General features: G+C 43.1%; 1 protein-coding gene across 1 annotated transcript in view; it reads right to left on the bottom strand.

Annotated features, from left to right (window-relative positions):
* LOC149331425 (uncharacterized) overlaps nucleotides 1–16,979 on the bottom strand; it is a 64,752-nt gene that overhangs the window by 35,975 nt on the left and 11,798 nt on the right. Inside the window, exons 6-14 of the mRNA XM_089556565.1 lie at nucleotides 15,260–15,277; nucleotides 15,121–15,165; nucleotides 14,901–14,969; nucleotides 12,416–12,583; nucleotides 10,964–11,023; nucleotides 10,197–10,390; nucleotides 9,029–9,211; nucleotides 4,598–4,681; nucleotides 3,141–3,250 (exon numbers count right to left, since the gene is read on the bottom strand). Coding sequence (XP_089412691.1) covers nucleotides 3,141–3,250; nucleotides 4,598–4,681; nucleotides 9,029–9,211; nucleotides 10,197–10,390; nucleotides 10,964–11,023; nucleotides 12,416–12,583; nucleotides 14,901–14,969; nucleotides 15,121–15,165; nucleotides 15,260–15,277 — 931 coding nt within the window. The remainder of the gene's footprint in view (nucleotides 1–3,140; nucleotides 3,251–4,597; nucleotides 4,682–9,028; nucleotides 9,212–10,196; nucleotides 10,391–10,963; nucleotides 11,024–12,415; nucleotides 12,584–14,900; nucleotides 14,970–15,120; nucleotides 15,166–15,259; nucleotides 15,278–16,979) is intronic.

Raw genomic sequence — 16,979 nt, 5'->3', positions numbered from 1 at the left:
GCCAGGCTGCAGTACAAGCTGCTAACAACCGTCATAATTACAAAATCACATTTTTCAAATAGCAAGGTTATATATTTTAAATTATTAGTGAGCGATTCAAAATAGCACACAGCAGTGGTTTTGCATTTTTGATAGAAAAAAAAATACTGGCGAAGGGAAGGCGCAAAAAGGACGATCAGGAGAGAAGAGACAGGATGGGACGAGCGTTTCCCTAGCAGTGCACAGTAGTTGTCACTGTAATATGTAAACAGGCTTCCTCCCTGCTGACAGTCATTGCAAAAGAGATGCGTATAACAACGCTCGCTTCGGTCGCAATCACTGCAACCAGTACGATTAGCTGCTCAACGCCAAGTTCATTTCAGCATTCGGACCACACTGCGTGCGTAGTGAGCCTTCGCACGTGCGTATTTCTCTGCCTCGGCGGAGAAGCACTAGCTCCGACCGCAACCACTTTCACTTCTCGGACACTGTCACTGTGCTGTGTAGCTTATGCACGCACAGGAAATTCACCATGAGCAGCCTCCTTTCTCTAAGGTGAGCAGCTGTTGATCGTCGCTGTCCGTGGTGATCCTCACAGGAATTAGAAACGCTTGCAACACGGCCGCAAACGCTTCGTGACATCGCCACCGCATAGGTCCTACGTCGGTTTGAAAACCAATGCAATACGCATATCTAGCATCCAACCGCGCGGCTTACATAGCACCTTGGAATCGGTGCACTTTAACCATTCAGGGGCAAGTATCCTGGATCCAACTAGGCGGCTTGCACTGGTCTTGGAATCACTTGCTTACAACTGCCCGAAGACACCGCGACCAGCCGCGACGATTTTTAAAGCGGCCATTTTGACTGTTGACAAAAGTGACGTCATGTCACGTGATTGCAGTCTAGTCACGTGACCAAACTAAACGTTCAAATCTAGTTTCTCAAAGATTCATTATATTTTACATGCACATGAAACGTTTCCGTAGATAGTTCTTTAGAACAGCCGTTTACTTTTAATGCTTGCGTACTAATCGGAGCGGAAGTGACGTGCACAGTTCAGCGAGCCAATGAGCAGTGGCCTGGCTGGGCTTGCGCTGAAAAATAAACACGCTACCGGGAGCCCGCATACCGCTGTGAGCAGGCGCTGATTGGTCCCGGCGCTGCAGGAGCGCGCGTAGCTGTCGGGTATGTGGCGCTATCTGGCGCCGTCAAGGAGATTTGCGCATGCATTTGCTGCGCCTCAGTGATTCGTGGCTTCTCGTGTCCTAGTGTTGCTAGAACTATTGGTTCTAGCAACATTGTTTTGTCCTGTGACGTCATGAAGCTTGTACTTGCGAGTTTGGCCTGTGGCGGCGATACCTGTATTTTGGTTCTCGCTCTTTTCTATGTTACAAGAGCTTTGTTGTCAGTATGAATGGCGTTTTTGTAATCAGGAGCTGGTATTCTGTCGATGCAAGTCAACTTCAATTTCTCCTCAGTGTCCCTTTAAGATTTGTCAGAACAGTACAGCGCGCAATGTGTTGCATTGACCATGCAACAGATGAGGATAGGCCTGTCTCGACAGAGGTGCAAATGACTCCCCATGCAAGCAGACCTTAGTAGTGGACCATGCATCATCCTACCCTACCAACAATTCAAGACTAAAAACCACCAAATAGAACTAGTATGGGTTATTCAATTTCTGGTTGGCCGTTTTCACAATGTTCTTCTCATAAAAACTAACTAATATTAAGTTTCATAAATAACGCACTTCCATCAGTATGTCATTCTTTCAAAATCGTAGCCTAAAATTTTTGTGAACAGTTTCTTGCAAGGCCTGCCTGTCAAGGGCAATAGCAGACAGACCAAAATGAGCATCAACATAACTTGACCCTAGCACAGTTATCAATCACACTTGGTTATTCATTACAGCCCTAAATTAATAGCCGCCGCGGTGGCTCAGTGGTTATGGTGCTCGGCTGCTGACCCAAAAGACGCGGGTTCGATTCTGGCCGCGGCGGTTGAATTTCTTTGGAGGAGGAATTCTAGAGACCTGTGTACTGTGCGATGTCAGTGCACGTTAAACAACCCCAGGTGGTCGAAATTTCCGGAGCCCTCCACTATGGCGTCTCTCATAGCCTTAGTCGCTTTGGGACGTTAAACCCCATAAAACCAAACCAAACCAAACCAACCAAAATTAATATAATGAGGTAATAAAGTTATGTGTGAAGCAAAGATGCATCCACTGTGCTTGATATTCATGACAAAAATAGACATAAAACACGGTCGAGGAAAATCCAAAACCAGGCCTTGCAAAAGATGGTTTATGGGTTTATGTTTTGGAGCTTTAGCGTCCCAAAGCGACTCAGGCTGTGAGGGACGCCATAGTGAAGGAAACTGACATCGCACAGTACACGGACCTCTAGAATTTCATCTCCATCGAAGTTCAACCGCCACAGCTAGGATTGAAGCTGCGTTTTTTGTGTCAGCAGCTGAGCACCACAACCACTGAACCACCGTGGCGGCTTTTACAAAAGTTGCTTGGGCACAAACAACACAGTCTTCAAATAGAATAGAGAAACTTTTGTTTTGATACAAGCACATATATTCTAACTTTCCCCTCCGGGTGGCATTAAGTATTATGAAGTGGCTACTCATAGGTGCACTTTTGCATGCCAAACAATAAAAGCACTCGGAAGAATGCACCCATAAGTTATAAACAGTGGATGAATGAAAACAAAACACGGACTTTAAACAGCGGATGAATGAAAACAAAACACGGACCTTGCTCTAACCAACATTGCACCAGATCAGGCACTTGAGGTTTCAAAGCAGCAGAAAAGTATTACTGCCCAGACTTCGCATTTAGTGTGCTGTAACATGAGTCTTGTAACATGAGTCTTGTGTCTATTTTGTTCTCACCGTCATACTAATTTGATGTCCGTTATTTTGAATGTGTTTTTTTTTTTTTTGCCTGTGTGTATGTCTGCGCGGTTCCGCTGCCTGTCGGGCTCTGCCGCTCAAGCCCTATGAGGCTTTGGCAGGCCGGATTTCTGTACATTTTTTTAAATATTTGGCGCAATAAAGAATTATTATTATTATGTAATCCAATAATTTCCAGTATTCGTGTTCATTTGCAGCAACATTCTACACGTTAGATGGGAAGGAAGCCACTGCACCTTTCTGTGGAGAGGAGCACGTTGACGAGCTCGACGAAGCGTGGTGCCTTGACCAGCACCCTCGAAGACGGCCGCAGGTCATGAGTGCTCCCAAACAGGCCGTTGAGGAGCTGTGCTGACACATTCCCCAGCCACTGTTAGTACACTCCCCAGTATGAAACTCATCATCATCAGCAGCAGGAGCCTGACTACGCCCACTACAGGGCAAAGGCCTCTCCCTTCTCTCTCCAATTAACCCTGTCCTTTGCCAGTTACAGCCACTGTATCCCCGCAAACTTCTTAATCTCATCCGCCCACCTAACTTTATGCCGCCCCCTGCTACGTTTGCCTTCTCTTGGAATCCACTCTGTTACTCTTGAGGACCAGCGGTTATCTTGCCTTCGCATTACATGCCCTGCCCAAGCCCACTTCTTCCTCTTGATTTCGACTAGAATGTTATTAACCCTCGTTTGTTCCCTCACCCACTCCGCCCGCTTCTGACCTCTTAATGTTACAACTATCATTTTTCTCTCCATAGCTCGTTGTGTTGTCCTTAACTTAAGCTGAACCCTCTTTGTTAGCCTCCACGTTTCTGCTCCATAGGTGAGTACTGGTAAGATACAGCTGTTATATACTTTTTCTCTTAAGGGATATTGGTAAACTGCCATTCACGATCTGGGAGAACCTGCCATATGCGCTCCACCCCATTATTATTCTTCTAGTATGAAACTACAGTGAAACATTTACTGCTGCTCTAATGCAGTATAGATACACTGTCACTTGACTGAATTATCTCCTTCAGAATATATCAAATGACAATGGTTTTCACGTGAAGCTCTGCGACCCGCCCAAGCCCAATGTCATAAAAGCATTGTGGTCATTGAAGCTCCTGTTTTTCAGTGAAGCCCCATAGCTTTCTCAGCCAGACGAAAAGACTTAATCGAGCCTCATGCGCTTATTACAGCACTCACGTCAAACCATGCCTGTTCAAGGATTTGTAGATATCAAGAGCAGCATAAACAAATCAAATATCACATCGTAAAGGCGTAAAGAATGGAGATTCAAATGGAATTCTGTGATTGCGGTATCTGCCTCTACAGCAGTGTTCTAGTATACAAGACAAGTGGAAGCTTCAGCAGTTTCAGCATGCTAAAGAGGAAACAATTATTATTATTATTATTATTATGTGATTGCAGTATCTGCCTCTACAGCAGTGTTCAAGTATACAAGACAAGTGGAAGCTTCAGCAGTTCCAGCATGCTAAACAGGAAACAATTATTATTATTATTATTATTATTATTATTATTATTATTATTATTATTATTATTATTATTATTATTATGTGATTGCGGTATCTGCCTCTACAGCAGTGTTCTAGTATAAAAGACAAGCGGAAGCTTCAGCAGTTTCAGCATGCTAAAGAGGAAACAATTATTATTATTATTATTATTATTATTATTATTATTATTATTGAGTACCGGGTCCAGCCGGCTCAGCTCCCGATAACCGTGCATCCTGTAGTGGCCCATGCGATCTGAGAGGTGGCGGTGGGCAACAGAAACCTGCGCAGATCCAAAAGCATGTCAACATTTTATTATTGACACTTTATTATTAACATTTTATTATTAACACCTGCACAAGTATGCTTCAAAGGGGAGTATGTTGCATGCAGGTTTTTGACAAAGCCATCTTTGAAGTATACAGCAATGTGAAGCCCGTCAGCCTCCTCCACAAGCAGGTCACAGAGCTTTCTCAAACAACAACCAATTATGTGCACTTCAAAAACCTCAGACTTCTGTACGCCAAAGCTGCAACATGAGCGTGAAGGATGTCATAGTGAAGGGCTTTACAAACTTTTGCATGCAACACAGAAAGCTCAGAGCAACAAAAGTTCAGCCAAGGTTTTCGTGAAAATTTGGGTTCTGGTATACAGGACATGTGGAAGCTTCAGCAGTTTCAACATTCTTTCAAGCAAAGAAGGAATAGCCAAACGATTACGATCTGTGTCCTCAACAGGCAACCCTAACATAAATTAAGATGGCTTCGCCAACCTATGCCATTTAAACGGGCAGCTCCTAAGACCTGCAGAGTTTATTAATATTTTTTTTTTAATGCATCTATTCAACTCAGTCAATATTATACTAACTGAAGCAATGGGAATGTGAATCAAAGCATTTCATATTCACAATCTTTCTATAAGCTGTCATAAACTATAGAGGATGACAAAGTTGGATATTGAATAACGACAGAAAACAGACATGACAAAAGTGCTTGTGCCGGCCATCCGCTGTCGGCGCGCTTCAAAATCCAACTCTGATGTCCACCAGTTAAGCCCAATTATCTTTCCTTATGTGTATAAAACTAACGACAGTTAAGAGATTGACTGTGACCAGCGAAATGTTCTGCAGTCCCAGTATAATGACAATGCAGAAAACAAAGAAGTTAAAATCGCAGTAACTGTCAAACAGGCACTAATAATGCAAAACTACACCAAACACTTGGTAACGTTAACAAAGCAGACAGCATGCATGTCCAGACACAATGTGCTCAATGAAGCATTGTGAACAACTTTGCGAATTTTTGTTCCCAACAAAAAATTGATTCACTGGCTTTGTCTGATTATGTTGATGTTTTTGGGCAGCAAAAGAGGGATTTAACACCGAGCTAAAAACCTTTCCATCAGTCAACTGAAACCTGTGACATCCTTACCGAAAAGGACATGGTGACTTTTTTGATGTGAATGGCAGTGTAGTGTACGTAGCCTCAGGTCAGTGTCAACGCATGCAATTTACCTGCAAACTTGGCCAGTGATGGCAGCACCAGCTTTTCATTTTTTGTCTTTTTCGAGCTTATTAAATCTCCTAAAGTGGTCTCTTTTTGACTTGAACACAGTACCCTATCGATGCAGGTGGACTTCTATTAGTCGTCAATACTCCTTCCTTCAAAGAACACTATGGCCGATTACAGCAGTAAGTTTTAGAACTAATTGTGCAAGTCATTATTAGACCTCTTGGCCATGATTCTAAGCCTTCTTTTTTTTATAAAGCACAGTGGAGGGAAAAAAAAAACCTTGGCATGGCTCACAGTGTCAAGGACTGCTGAAGTTTCCCAAATAAACGGGCTTTTACCTTTTTAATTTAGGCTGCATGGAGAACTAGAACAAAAAAAAATTATCCGTCAGTGCTTCTGAGTACTACTGTAAGTGACAAAAAAATACACCACATGTATGTCCTTTTTGCCATGTTGCCTAACTCGGTACATAATACCATTCATTTTGCCAACATGGCAAGGTGGTCAAGTGAAGATGACTGCTTTTGTAATACGTAACTACCAGAACTCTCTCATCAGGGCTTTTATAATAATCTACGTCGCCTTAATAACAAGAAAAAGCGCCTTTACAGACAAGCCGACAAGAACAGACACTCCGAATCTTGGCAACGGTACAAACTATGTGATAAGGAATATCAGTCTGAGCTGATATCTGCACGTAGGCACTTCTTCACACACGATCTACCGGCAATGCTAACAAACAATCCACGGAAGTTCTGGCAGATAATAAATCCCGCTAATCATCCTGACATTACTCTTACCAACGCGGAAGGCAGCAGTGTTCCAGTGGCCGAATGCGCCGAACTTTTCAATAACGCATTCACATCCGTTTTTACCCGTGAAGATCTCCCTCTACCTCCTATTTCTGTCAGCACTTCTAATACATCAATGTCCGAAATATTTATCAGTGAGACCGGTATCTTATCCTTACTAGGGAAGCTTAAAACAACATCAGCATCAGATCACCTTGGCTTTAATAACAAAATACTCAAAAATTCATCTGATGGTATTCATCGCATCTTGTCCGCTATTTTTTCACAATCTCTATCATCAGGCGTGATTCCGCTGGACTGGCGCCTAGCTAAATTTGTGCCAATTTTCAAGTCTGGCGATCATTCCTCACCACTAAATTACCGACCCATTTCATTAACTAGCACTGTTTGCAAACTTCTTGAACACGTAATTCACTCGCAGGTAATTAACTATCTTGAAGAACATAACATTATCTTTAAATATCAACATGGGTTCCGTAAAGGCTACTCATGCGAAACGCAACTTGCCGGATTCATTCAAGACATACATTCTTCGATTGATGCTGGCATTCAAGTAGACTCCATATTTCTTGATTTTTCTAAAGCTTTCGACAGAGTACCTCACAACCGGTTATTAATGAAACTAGCACTGCTTAATATTCACCCTCTTGTTATTGCGTGGGTTAAAGATTTTCTCTTTTCCAGGTCTCAATTTACAACTGTCAATAACCACAATTCGTCTTTCAGCCAAGTACACTCTGGCGTCCCACAAGGAAGTGTGCTTGGCCCCTTACTTTTCCTAATTTTTATCAACGATTTACCGGATTCCATTTCTTCCCATATCAGACTTTTTGCTGATGATTGTGTAATTTATCGCAAAATTTATTCTAACACCGATTGCCAATCCCTTCAATCTGACCTGGATTCAGTAACAGCATGGTGCTCAACCTGGCTTATGCAACTTAATCATTCAAAAACTAAATTGATGTCTTTTACTAACCGAATGTCTTGAATTCAAACAGCATACTCCTTAAATAATAGCTCACTCGAGCTAGTCACCACGTATAAGTACTTAGGACTTCACCTTCATTCAGACTTAGCATGGAACCACCATATTAACCTTATGCTTGCATCTGCTAATCGGTTATTAGGTCTCTTAAAACATAACCTAAAGCATGCTCCTCCTCACCTCCGTGCTCATGCCTATACCACTCTAATTCGACCTAAAATTGAATATGCCTCGGATATATGGGACCCTTACCAATCTTACCTAATAAATAACATTGAATCATTGCAGAACCGCGCCGTTCGTTTTATTTACTCCGATTATTCACGTAACACCAGCGTTACAGCCTTAAAGAAACGCGCAGGTCTCCAGGATTTATGTCTCCGCCGTAAAATTGCATGACTATCACTTTTTCATAAACTTTATCATCATCCATCACTTCATAACGACTTTATTTCTTTGCCTCCTTCGATTTTTGACCGCCGCAATCATCCCTTTAAAGTTAGACGTTTCACGTGCAGAACATTTATCTACGCGCATTCATTCTTACCATGCACAATATCTGACTGGAACACTCTGCCTTCACATATCGCAACCACCACTGATCCTGATAAATATTTTAAACTTATATCTTCAATAACTACTTCTTAACTCTTCGCATACATTGTTATTTTATTTGTTCATGGCTTCCTTTTTTGCAGGGTTTGTTACTAAAAAGTTTCATTGTATTAGTGTTCTGTTTGTATATTTTAATACTGCAGTAATCTTCGTTCTTTGCCGCGCTGCCATTCTTTTGATTCTTTTGCTTACTTATATGTCATGCAAAGTGTCTTATTTGTGCTTTTGATTGATTCTTTTGCTTACTTATGTTATCCAAAGTGTCTTATTTGTGCTTTTGTTGTTTGTTTTATATTTGTGGTTTTTTTTTTATTATTCTGTTCAATTGCCTGTGCCCCCCCTATGTAATACCCTCTCGAGGCCTTTAGGGGTATTCTGTATAAATAAATAAAAAATAAGGCAATGGATGATGTCATCAGTCATCCTGATAGAAAGGAAAATGCAAGCCGCCTCACAAAAAGCACCTTCCTTACAAAAAACTGCCTAAACACACACGAAATACCATGTACACAATTGAGACACACTATACTTCAATTCTGGACGCGATCACCTTATGTGCCTCTTGATTTTTTTTGCACATGGTGTATACTTGAGCTTAGTGTCTTTAACTGTACTTCAACAAGAACATTTTAAAGCAATATGGATAGGTTTCTATAAAGACTGCAGCGATGACTCTGCCAGCACACAGCCGAGATGGCACTCACATTGGTCATGGCCATGGTGATGCGTGCAAAGTTGTGGGTGGCGGACTGGACCGCTCCGTTATCCGAGAGCAGCAGTGCGGCAAGCGGCTGGGCAGCCCTGGTGAGCATGGACCAGGAAACAGTGTGTTCACTGGTGACCAACGGAGGCTTCATCCTGCCCCAGGCCAGTTCAGGCTCATCGACCTGCAATTTTATGCCCATAGGCAACAGCTCAAAGAGGCTTTCCAGATAAAACAACAAACAACTACACATACATCTAGGAGAAACCACATACGGATCTTCCACTACTGACACTAGAGCGCCACTTAACAAGCTTCTCTTAATGAAACGCTGTTCCTAAAGAGCCAGCATGGTACTAAAGTGCCAATAAACGCAAGTTAATTACATCTTAGTCAAAATCATGAAGAGGAAATGAGCTTCGGAATGGCACATGTAATGCAAAGGCAAGCAGAACAGATTCGAAGAGAAGGCAAGTGAAGCAGGGGGTGGCAGAGAATCGTGATTTATGGTTTTATGGTGTTTAACATCCCAAAGCGACTCAGGCTATGAGGGACACCGGAGTGGAGGGCTCCGGATAATTTCTATCATCTGGGGTTCTTTAACGTGCACTGAGATCACACAGCACATGGACCTCCAGCGTTACGCTGGAGGCCCACCGTGACTGCCGCGGCCAGGATCGAACCCAAACAGGACCACATAGGGAGCTTTCCCCATTGGAAAGCACTGCTGATACTACGGCACCAGCTAGGGAGATTTCCCCATTGGAGAGCACTGCTGGTACTACAGCACCACCTAGGGAGCTTTCTCCATTGGAGAGCATTGCTGGTACTATGGCACCACCTAAGGTGCTTTCCCCATTGGAAAGCACTGCTGATACTACAGCACCAGCTAGGGAGATTTCCCCATTGGAGAGCACTGCTGGTACTACAGCACCACCTAGGGAGCTTTCTCTATTGGAGAGCATTGCTGGTACTACGGTACCACCTAGGGAGCTTTCCCCATTGGAAAGCACTGCTGATACTACGGCACCAGCTAGAGAGCTTTCCCTATTGGAGTGCACTGCTGGTACTATGGCACGACCTAGGGAGCTTTCCCCATTGGAGAGCAATGCTGGTACTACAGCACCACCTAGAGAACTTTCCTTAGTAGAAAGCGCATGGTGACTCACTGCAAGCACATGCTGGGTCTTGCCCTCGGGGTCAACGTCCAGTTCAACCGTGAGGAGGGCGAAGAGGCCAAACTCCTGGGCCAGCGTTACAGCAAGCACCATGAGACGCTCGGGAGATGCTGATGCCTGCGAGCCCGGCAACTCCAGGCCAAGGGCTCGCACGTGGCTGAGGGCTCGGTCCCGTGGCGTTGCACCTGGGAGGCAAACATGTCAGTTCTCATTATCAAACAAAACGTTTTAATTAATTAGTTTTAAATGTTTTAACTGTAGTGCTTTTACACAGTCAGGTGTATAGCCAGACTGCCCTCGAGATCTTGTAAATGATGTCATCACATAACTCAGTCGCATGACCCAATGTTATTTATCACATGAAAATTTTAATTGCACCAATTTAAATTGCCATTTTAATTTAAACAGGCAAGTTAAACCATGCAGCCCTTTGTTTTCTACAAAAGGTCACAAATTATCTTTACATCCTTGTAATATCTGTGGAAAAATAAAGAAGAAAGAACTTGCAGCATGAAGCCAGGTATTAGAAAACAAAAAATAAACTCTTAAAATGCAAGGGTTCTAAATATTGTTTCTTTTCTTAAAGTTGTAATCATGTCACTATGTGCATGCGGTGCAAATAACGTCATAACACAAAAGGATAGCGAAAAGGAAAATGCCATGAAGTGATACGACAGAGTACAGTAGCATATAATTGCACTCATGAAACACTGTTTCCTTAGCCAGTCACAAGATGAAAACAAGCAAGGACCACCCACCTTGACGATTGCAATTGGTCCAGAATGTGAATAAGGGTCGAATACTCGACTTTTCTGGCCCTGCCAAGAAATGAGATTATTGTTTTTATTGATTACGCTCAGAACACTGCATGCGCAAAGCACATGATGTTCAGAAGGGTATATGCTTGGGCTTGTTGGTTCATATTTGAAAGGTAAAAACGTAGCGCCAAAATCCCCTGTGCCCCTTGGTTTCTGTGGCTGTTGGCTTCTTTCATATTTATAACGAGCCCCTCATACCCCTTCCCTTGTTTGCTTAATTGCTTAGCGAGGGCCTCGGTTCTGGCAGCCTTGACGCCATAGGAAGCATAAGAGGGTTCTCACGCAGCTTCCACCCTCTCCGTTCGATGACGTTCTACGTCACACCTGCGGTAACTCAGGACGTTCTACGTCCGCCGCTTATGAACGTGGGTGGCGCTGATGAACACTCTCAAGGTTAGGTTAGTTGTAAACAGTTGTAACCCCCGAAAGCAGAAGATTTGACGGCCGTCGCCGTAGCTCAGAGGTAGAGCACCGGACGCGTAATTCGGAGGTCGTGGGTTCGGATCCCACCGGCGGCAGTGGTTGTTTTTTCTTCTGCTTTTCTAATCAATTAGCTTTAAGTGATAACATATTCAGTAATTGATCAGCACCACAAAATAAATAAATTAATTAAAAAAATCCCCTGTGCCCCTTGGTTTCTGCGGCTGTTGGCTTCTTTCAAGGATACAAAAAGACAGACAACACACGGCGCTATGTTGTTGTCATGTGTGTTGTCTGTCTTTCTGTGTCCTTGTCTCTTTGCACTACGTTTTTACCTTTAACACATCATGTTGTAGCATGACCAACAGCATAAAGTATACCCACAGTCAACAATATACAGTGCATGATTACAAGCAGCCAAGGCTACCATGCATCAAACTTTGAGACCTTCAGATTTAAAGAGCGCCATTCAATTGTTCACTCAAACTGAAGCAGTAAAGCTAAAACTAGGCACGGCACAACTACAGACATTTTAAAACGAAGAGAAACGGGTAACATTAGGTTGCGGCCAACAAGAAGAGTGCCAGTTTGCAGTGCCCTAAAACAACAGTCACCAGATGGGTCTGCTTTTTCCCGCAAGAGATCAATCAGAACTCTACAAAGTTGTGTTCGCAGCTTTGTTACTGTAGGTAATAATTTTAAACTCCACGTAGTTCGTACAGCTCAAACTGACACTAACACTTACAAGAAACAGGAACTGAGAATGTTTAACCTCTTTTACGCAGCACCTTAGGTAGTTATACAGGTCCTTGAGTACGGGCGTGCATGCGCAGACAGATGGAAACTAGACGGACCAATTTTGTGGACAAAATAAGGTCAAAATGTAGCCACCAAATGCCTTCCTGTATTAAAAATTAAATAGACAACTGTCCAACCAACCAAAAAAATGCAATATACAAGTGAGCCAGTTACCATCGAGAAATTGGTGCATCCTGGCCTCGATGTCTATTGCCAGGGCTCCGTCAACATCCATGTACGTGGCATCAGAAGGTTGCTGCGACAACCACTGGCCGCACACGTACTCGTAGAAGTTCTTGCAGGGGTCTGTGCCCGAATCCCGCAGGTAGCCCAGCATCTGTCCTGGGCGGACGCAGCAGGGATACACATCAGTTTGCCCACCCGTCAAGAGACTGCTGCGGCTGCCTTCATCATTCGCAACTTGTCTGACCAACACCAGGCAATCTTGTGGAAACTAAGTATCAGGCGCACAGGGGCCGCTTCTTAACTTTGCTTGAACACGGATGTGCACAGCTCAAGATGTGCCGTATGAACTGAAGTCAGGTCACTCGGTAATTCAAACTTGGCAGGGATTGAAAATGTGCCCAAATTTTGTGGCGTTCAAACAAAGAGAAGTGTTTTAAACGCGTTTTTTTGTTGATGGCGCCAAACCGCCCCAATTCGAATAAATTGCTGTATAAAGCACACAGCGTTGCACATCCAATTCCTGTTTCCCATTAGCACCCCTTTCCAAAACACATCCTTTAGAAAGGGGGGGGGGGGAGGGGGGGGGGAAGAGAAATAGGAGGAGGATACAATTTGATCAAACCAATGTCTGAAAACATATTTGCTAGTGCTTAGTGAACACACGAGACAAGAACACAAATACACGGGACAGACGCTTCTAGCGTCTGTCCTGTGTATTTGTGTTCTTGTCTCGTGTGTTCACTAAGCGCTAGCAAATATGATTCCAAACGCTTTCCAACTAGCCCAAGTTTCTGCCTTAACAATGTCTGAAAATAAGAATATCTGAAAGCCTTCAAACCCACAAAAGGACATCACACTTGGTGCATGAAATGAAGGAACGGCTGGCAGAAAAGCTATGCAATGCATCTTATGACTGGATCAAATCTCACTCCCAAGTGTACATAACATACATACGGTGAGAGCACAAGCCGCTGATATGTGGGGGCTAACTGTACAGACAACTACCAATCAAACAATAAAGCCATGCAACGCGCATTCAGCAGGCCGGTGCTACAGTGTGTCATCATCAAGCAGTGTCTTCTTGACCTAAGAGCAATGACAGACAATGGCACCAAAATTAGCAACAACAGCCTACATTCTGAACACTGGAAACTGTAGCCGACTAACTTAAAGATGCTCTAAGATGAGCTTTCAACCATTCTCAATATCTATGGAACTCTAAGACTCACTGGAATCGCAATAGATGCTGCTCAATCTTCTTTGCAGATGCTAAGTAGCAAGAAGTGGCTAAGCATAAACGAGGCAGAGATTCACCACATGAAAAATGTGTGCTGACCATGTCGGTGCACGTTAAAGAACCCCAGGTGGTCGAAATTTCCGGAGCCCTCCACTACGGCGTCCCTCATAGTCTGAGTCGCCTTGGGACGTTAGACACCATGATCCAAACCAAACACAACCACCCCCCCCCCCCCCGGCTTTACATAAAAAAACAACCAGCTGATCTAATTTTTTTCATGAATAAGCCAGACAGTGATGACACTTCAGTTCTTGTTGCATTCCAGAACTGCCATTAAAGTCATTAAGTCACGACAGGTCAAACAGCCACTCCAACTGGTTTCACGGCAAGCAAGACGCCACGCCAGCATCTAATAAAAGTAGAATCACTATGTACAACCATTAGCATCATCATTCCTACTACTAGATACATTTGTTTTCCAGCAATGATAAAAAGAAAAGAGCCTTTTCCTGCTCAATCGCACTGCATTCACCAGATGTTCACTCGCACATTTTGTCCGGATATGCGACACAGGGCACCAGAAAGCAGGAACTGCAGGCATCACAAAATGTACAGAGCTGTGGAACACCTTTCCATATACCAGCTAATTCACGACAGATTGCATTCGAGTGGTCAAAATCATCATCATCATCAACAACCGAGCTATGTCCACTGCAGGAATAAGGCCCCCTCCCATATTTCTCCAACAAACCCTACCCTGTGTCGTCTGCGGCCACCCTATCCCCGCAAACTTCCCAATTTCATTCGCCCACCTGACTCTCTGCTGCCACCTGCTACGCTTGCCCAACTCTTGGCATCCACTTCATTGCCCTTGAGGGACCATCGGTTATCTTGCCTTTGCAACTGCATGACCTACGCATGCCCATTTCTCCCCCTTGATTTCTGCTGGGATACCATTAACTCATGTCTTTTCATTGACCCCATTGCTCTCTTCCTATATAGCCTTTACATAGCTCGCTGCATCATCTGCAATTTACTTTCAGGCCTTTTCATCAGCTGTCACGGTTTGGCTGCAGAGGTGAGCACAACGATAAAAATCCCCTCGAAATCAGATGTGCACAAAAAATTGGCAGAGAGTTCTGTCTGCTCTTGGTGCCTTGTTCGTCCAGTTTTATTCTACAAAGTGCTGTTCACCATTCTCAAAGCACAAATAGATATATAATCAAATACACTTGCCTTCCTTCACACAGAAATCAGTGGCGCACAATTCATAGGTGCGTGGACCGGTCGGAGAACCAGTATGGTCTGGAACAGTAAGGCAGCCAAGTGGCAGATCAGTGAGTGGAAATTGCGCTATAGCCCCACTTATGTGTTACCACAACGACATATGCTATCTACGGCATGTAAAGGCTGAGTGACCTAACCTAACCTAACAGGAAATAGCTGGTATACTCACCAGTTGTAAACTTGTAGAGACTCGGGTCGATGGTTTGCAGTGGACCTGGAGGGCCCCCAGAAAAGAATCATTTTCACATCTGCTAGGAATAAGAGAATGACCCAAAGAAAGGGACAAAAAAAAAAAAAAGTTGACTTACGATCATGAGGGGTAATACCTACAGTAAAAAACAGAAAAAAGAAAATAAGCTTCGCAACACTGACAATGGTTGTGGCTTGCCCCGGCTCTACTTATATATTAAGACCTTGGTCCAAATATACAGCAGCCTAGATAGATTTTTAGTGTGGAAGCACTTCTAGCCGCCCTCCCCGGGTTTCAGCAGTGTTCGTTTATAAGAAGCCTCTGAATAACAAGTGTAACTAGCTCACTGGGTCAGTGAACACCTCAATCACGCTGTGAGTTAGTGGTGGCATCCATCTATAGATTGAGGCAGTTATGCACCTTTTCTTTTCTCAAAACCAACAGAAGGTTTAGACTCCACTGATTGCAAGGAAAGGAAAGGTACATAACTGGCTCCCAGGGTCAGTGGATACCTCAACTACGCTTTGAGGTATTTGGTGGTGGTGTCCGCCTGCAAAAAACTGTGCTTTCGCATAATATTTTGTGTTTAGCAATGCTAAACCGCGGTCATTTTTTTGTTCGCCAAATGTTTTTGCATAGTGGTATAAAAGCTTTCCCATTTCATGAAAAAAAAAAGCAAAGTTCAGCAAGCAGTCATTATTTCCAATTTCCAATATTAAATAAGGCTACATATCAGATGACTACCAGCACAGGAAGTGGTGAGTGGGAATTTTTATGAGCTACAAAGCACTTAGGTAGAGCAGCATGACAAGAATTCCATATTAACCCTTTGTGGTCCAAAACTTTTACCCATTTTGTGGCTCTTCCAGTCTGAAGCTATCTCACAAGTCAAACCCATTTTCATGAAGTCACTAGAGTTTGAAAATTCTTATTTATTAACAAACTCTAATACCCAATAACTTGCTGCAGGAAAATCAGAGTTTGTTCATCAAATAAAGATAACCATAAAACCTAGCATTGTTAAGGGGGGAGCCTGGTCTTGAAAAAAAAAATTTTATTAATGAGGTCACAGTTAAGAAATCTTCAGGGAATATGCATTTTTGTGTGCCGATTCTAAATATGTCATTTAATTTCATGTAAAAGAATTATTTGAGCACTTATGCAATTTTCATGCATGTATTTGGGGAAGAGGGTTTTAAAAAAAGTCCTTGTGGGAAGCTTGCTGAAATGTTTGCCATTGGGTTCTCTTGACACCAAGGAATGCAATAAGGGTAAAATTGTCTGCCTGCCTATCATAGAACTTAAGTTATAGGGTTTTGAAGTTGTCACTTCAGAAATGAGAAGAAAAGTGTGTATTCCTGTTTCTGAAGTGGCTGCTTCAGTAGCCTATAACCCAAGTTCTATGATAGCCAGGATGATAATTTTACCCTTATTGCATTCCTTGGTGTCAGGAGAACCCAATGGCATACATTTCAGCGAGTTTTCCCCGCAGCAAATTTTCTTCAAAACTCTTCCCAAAATATTTGCATGAAAGTTGCATAAGTGCTCAAGGAATTGTTCTACATGAAATTAAATGACATATCTAGAATCAGCGCACAAAAATACATGTGTCCTGAAAATTTCATAACTATGACTAGATTAATAAAATTTTGTTTTCAAGACCAGGCTCCCCCCTTAAACCAGGCTTCAGTTATAGAAAATGCACCAGAGAGGTTCACAGGTTAACCAGGCATCTGTATCACTCAGTATACAGTCATGAAGAAAACCTCACGGCATGTGGATTCATTTTCATGTACAGCCTTTGTCAAAAGTTTAGAGCCCACAGAGTTTGGTTCTAA

The sequence above is a fragment of the Amblyomma mixtum genome, chromosome 8, assembly GCF_055824585.1.
Source record: "Amblyomma mixtum isolate Tamu chromosome 8, ASM5582458v1, whole genome shotgun sequence".
Classification (NCBI taxonomy): Eukaryota; Metazoa; Arthropoda; class Arachnida; order Ixodida; family Ixodidae; genus Amblyomma; species Amblyomma mixtum.
The sequence above is the reverse complement of the archived record's forward strand: the minus strand, read 5'-3'. Positions and strand labels throughout refer to the sequence as shown.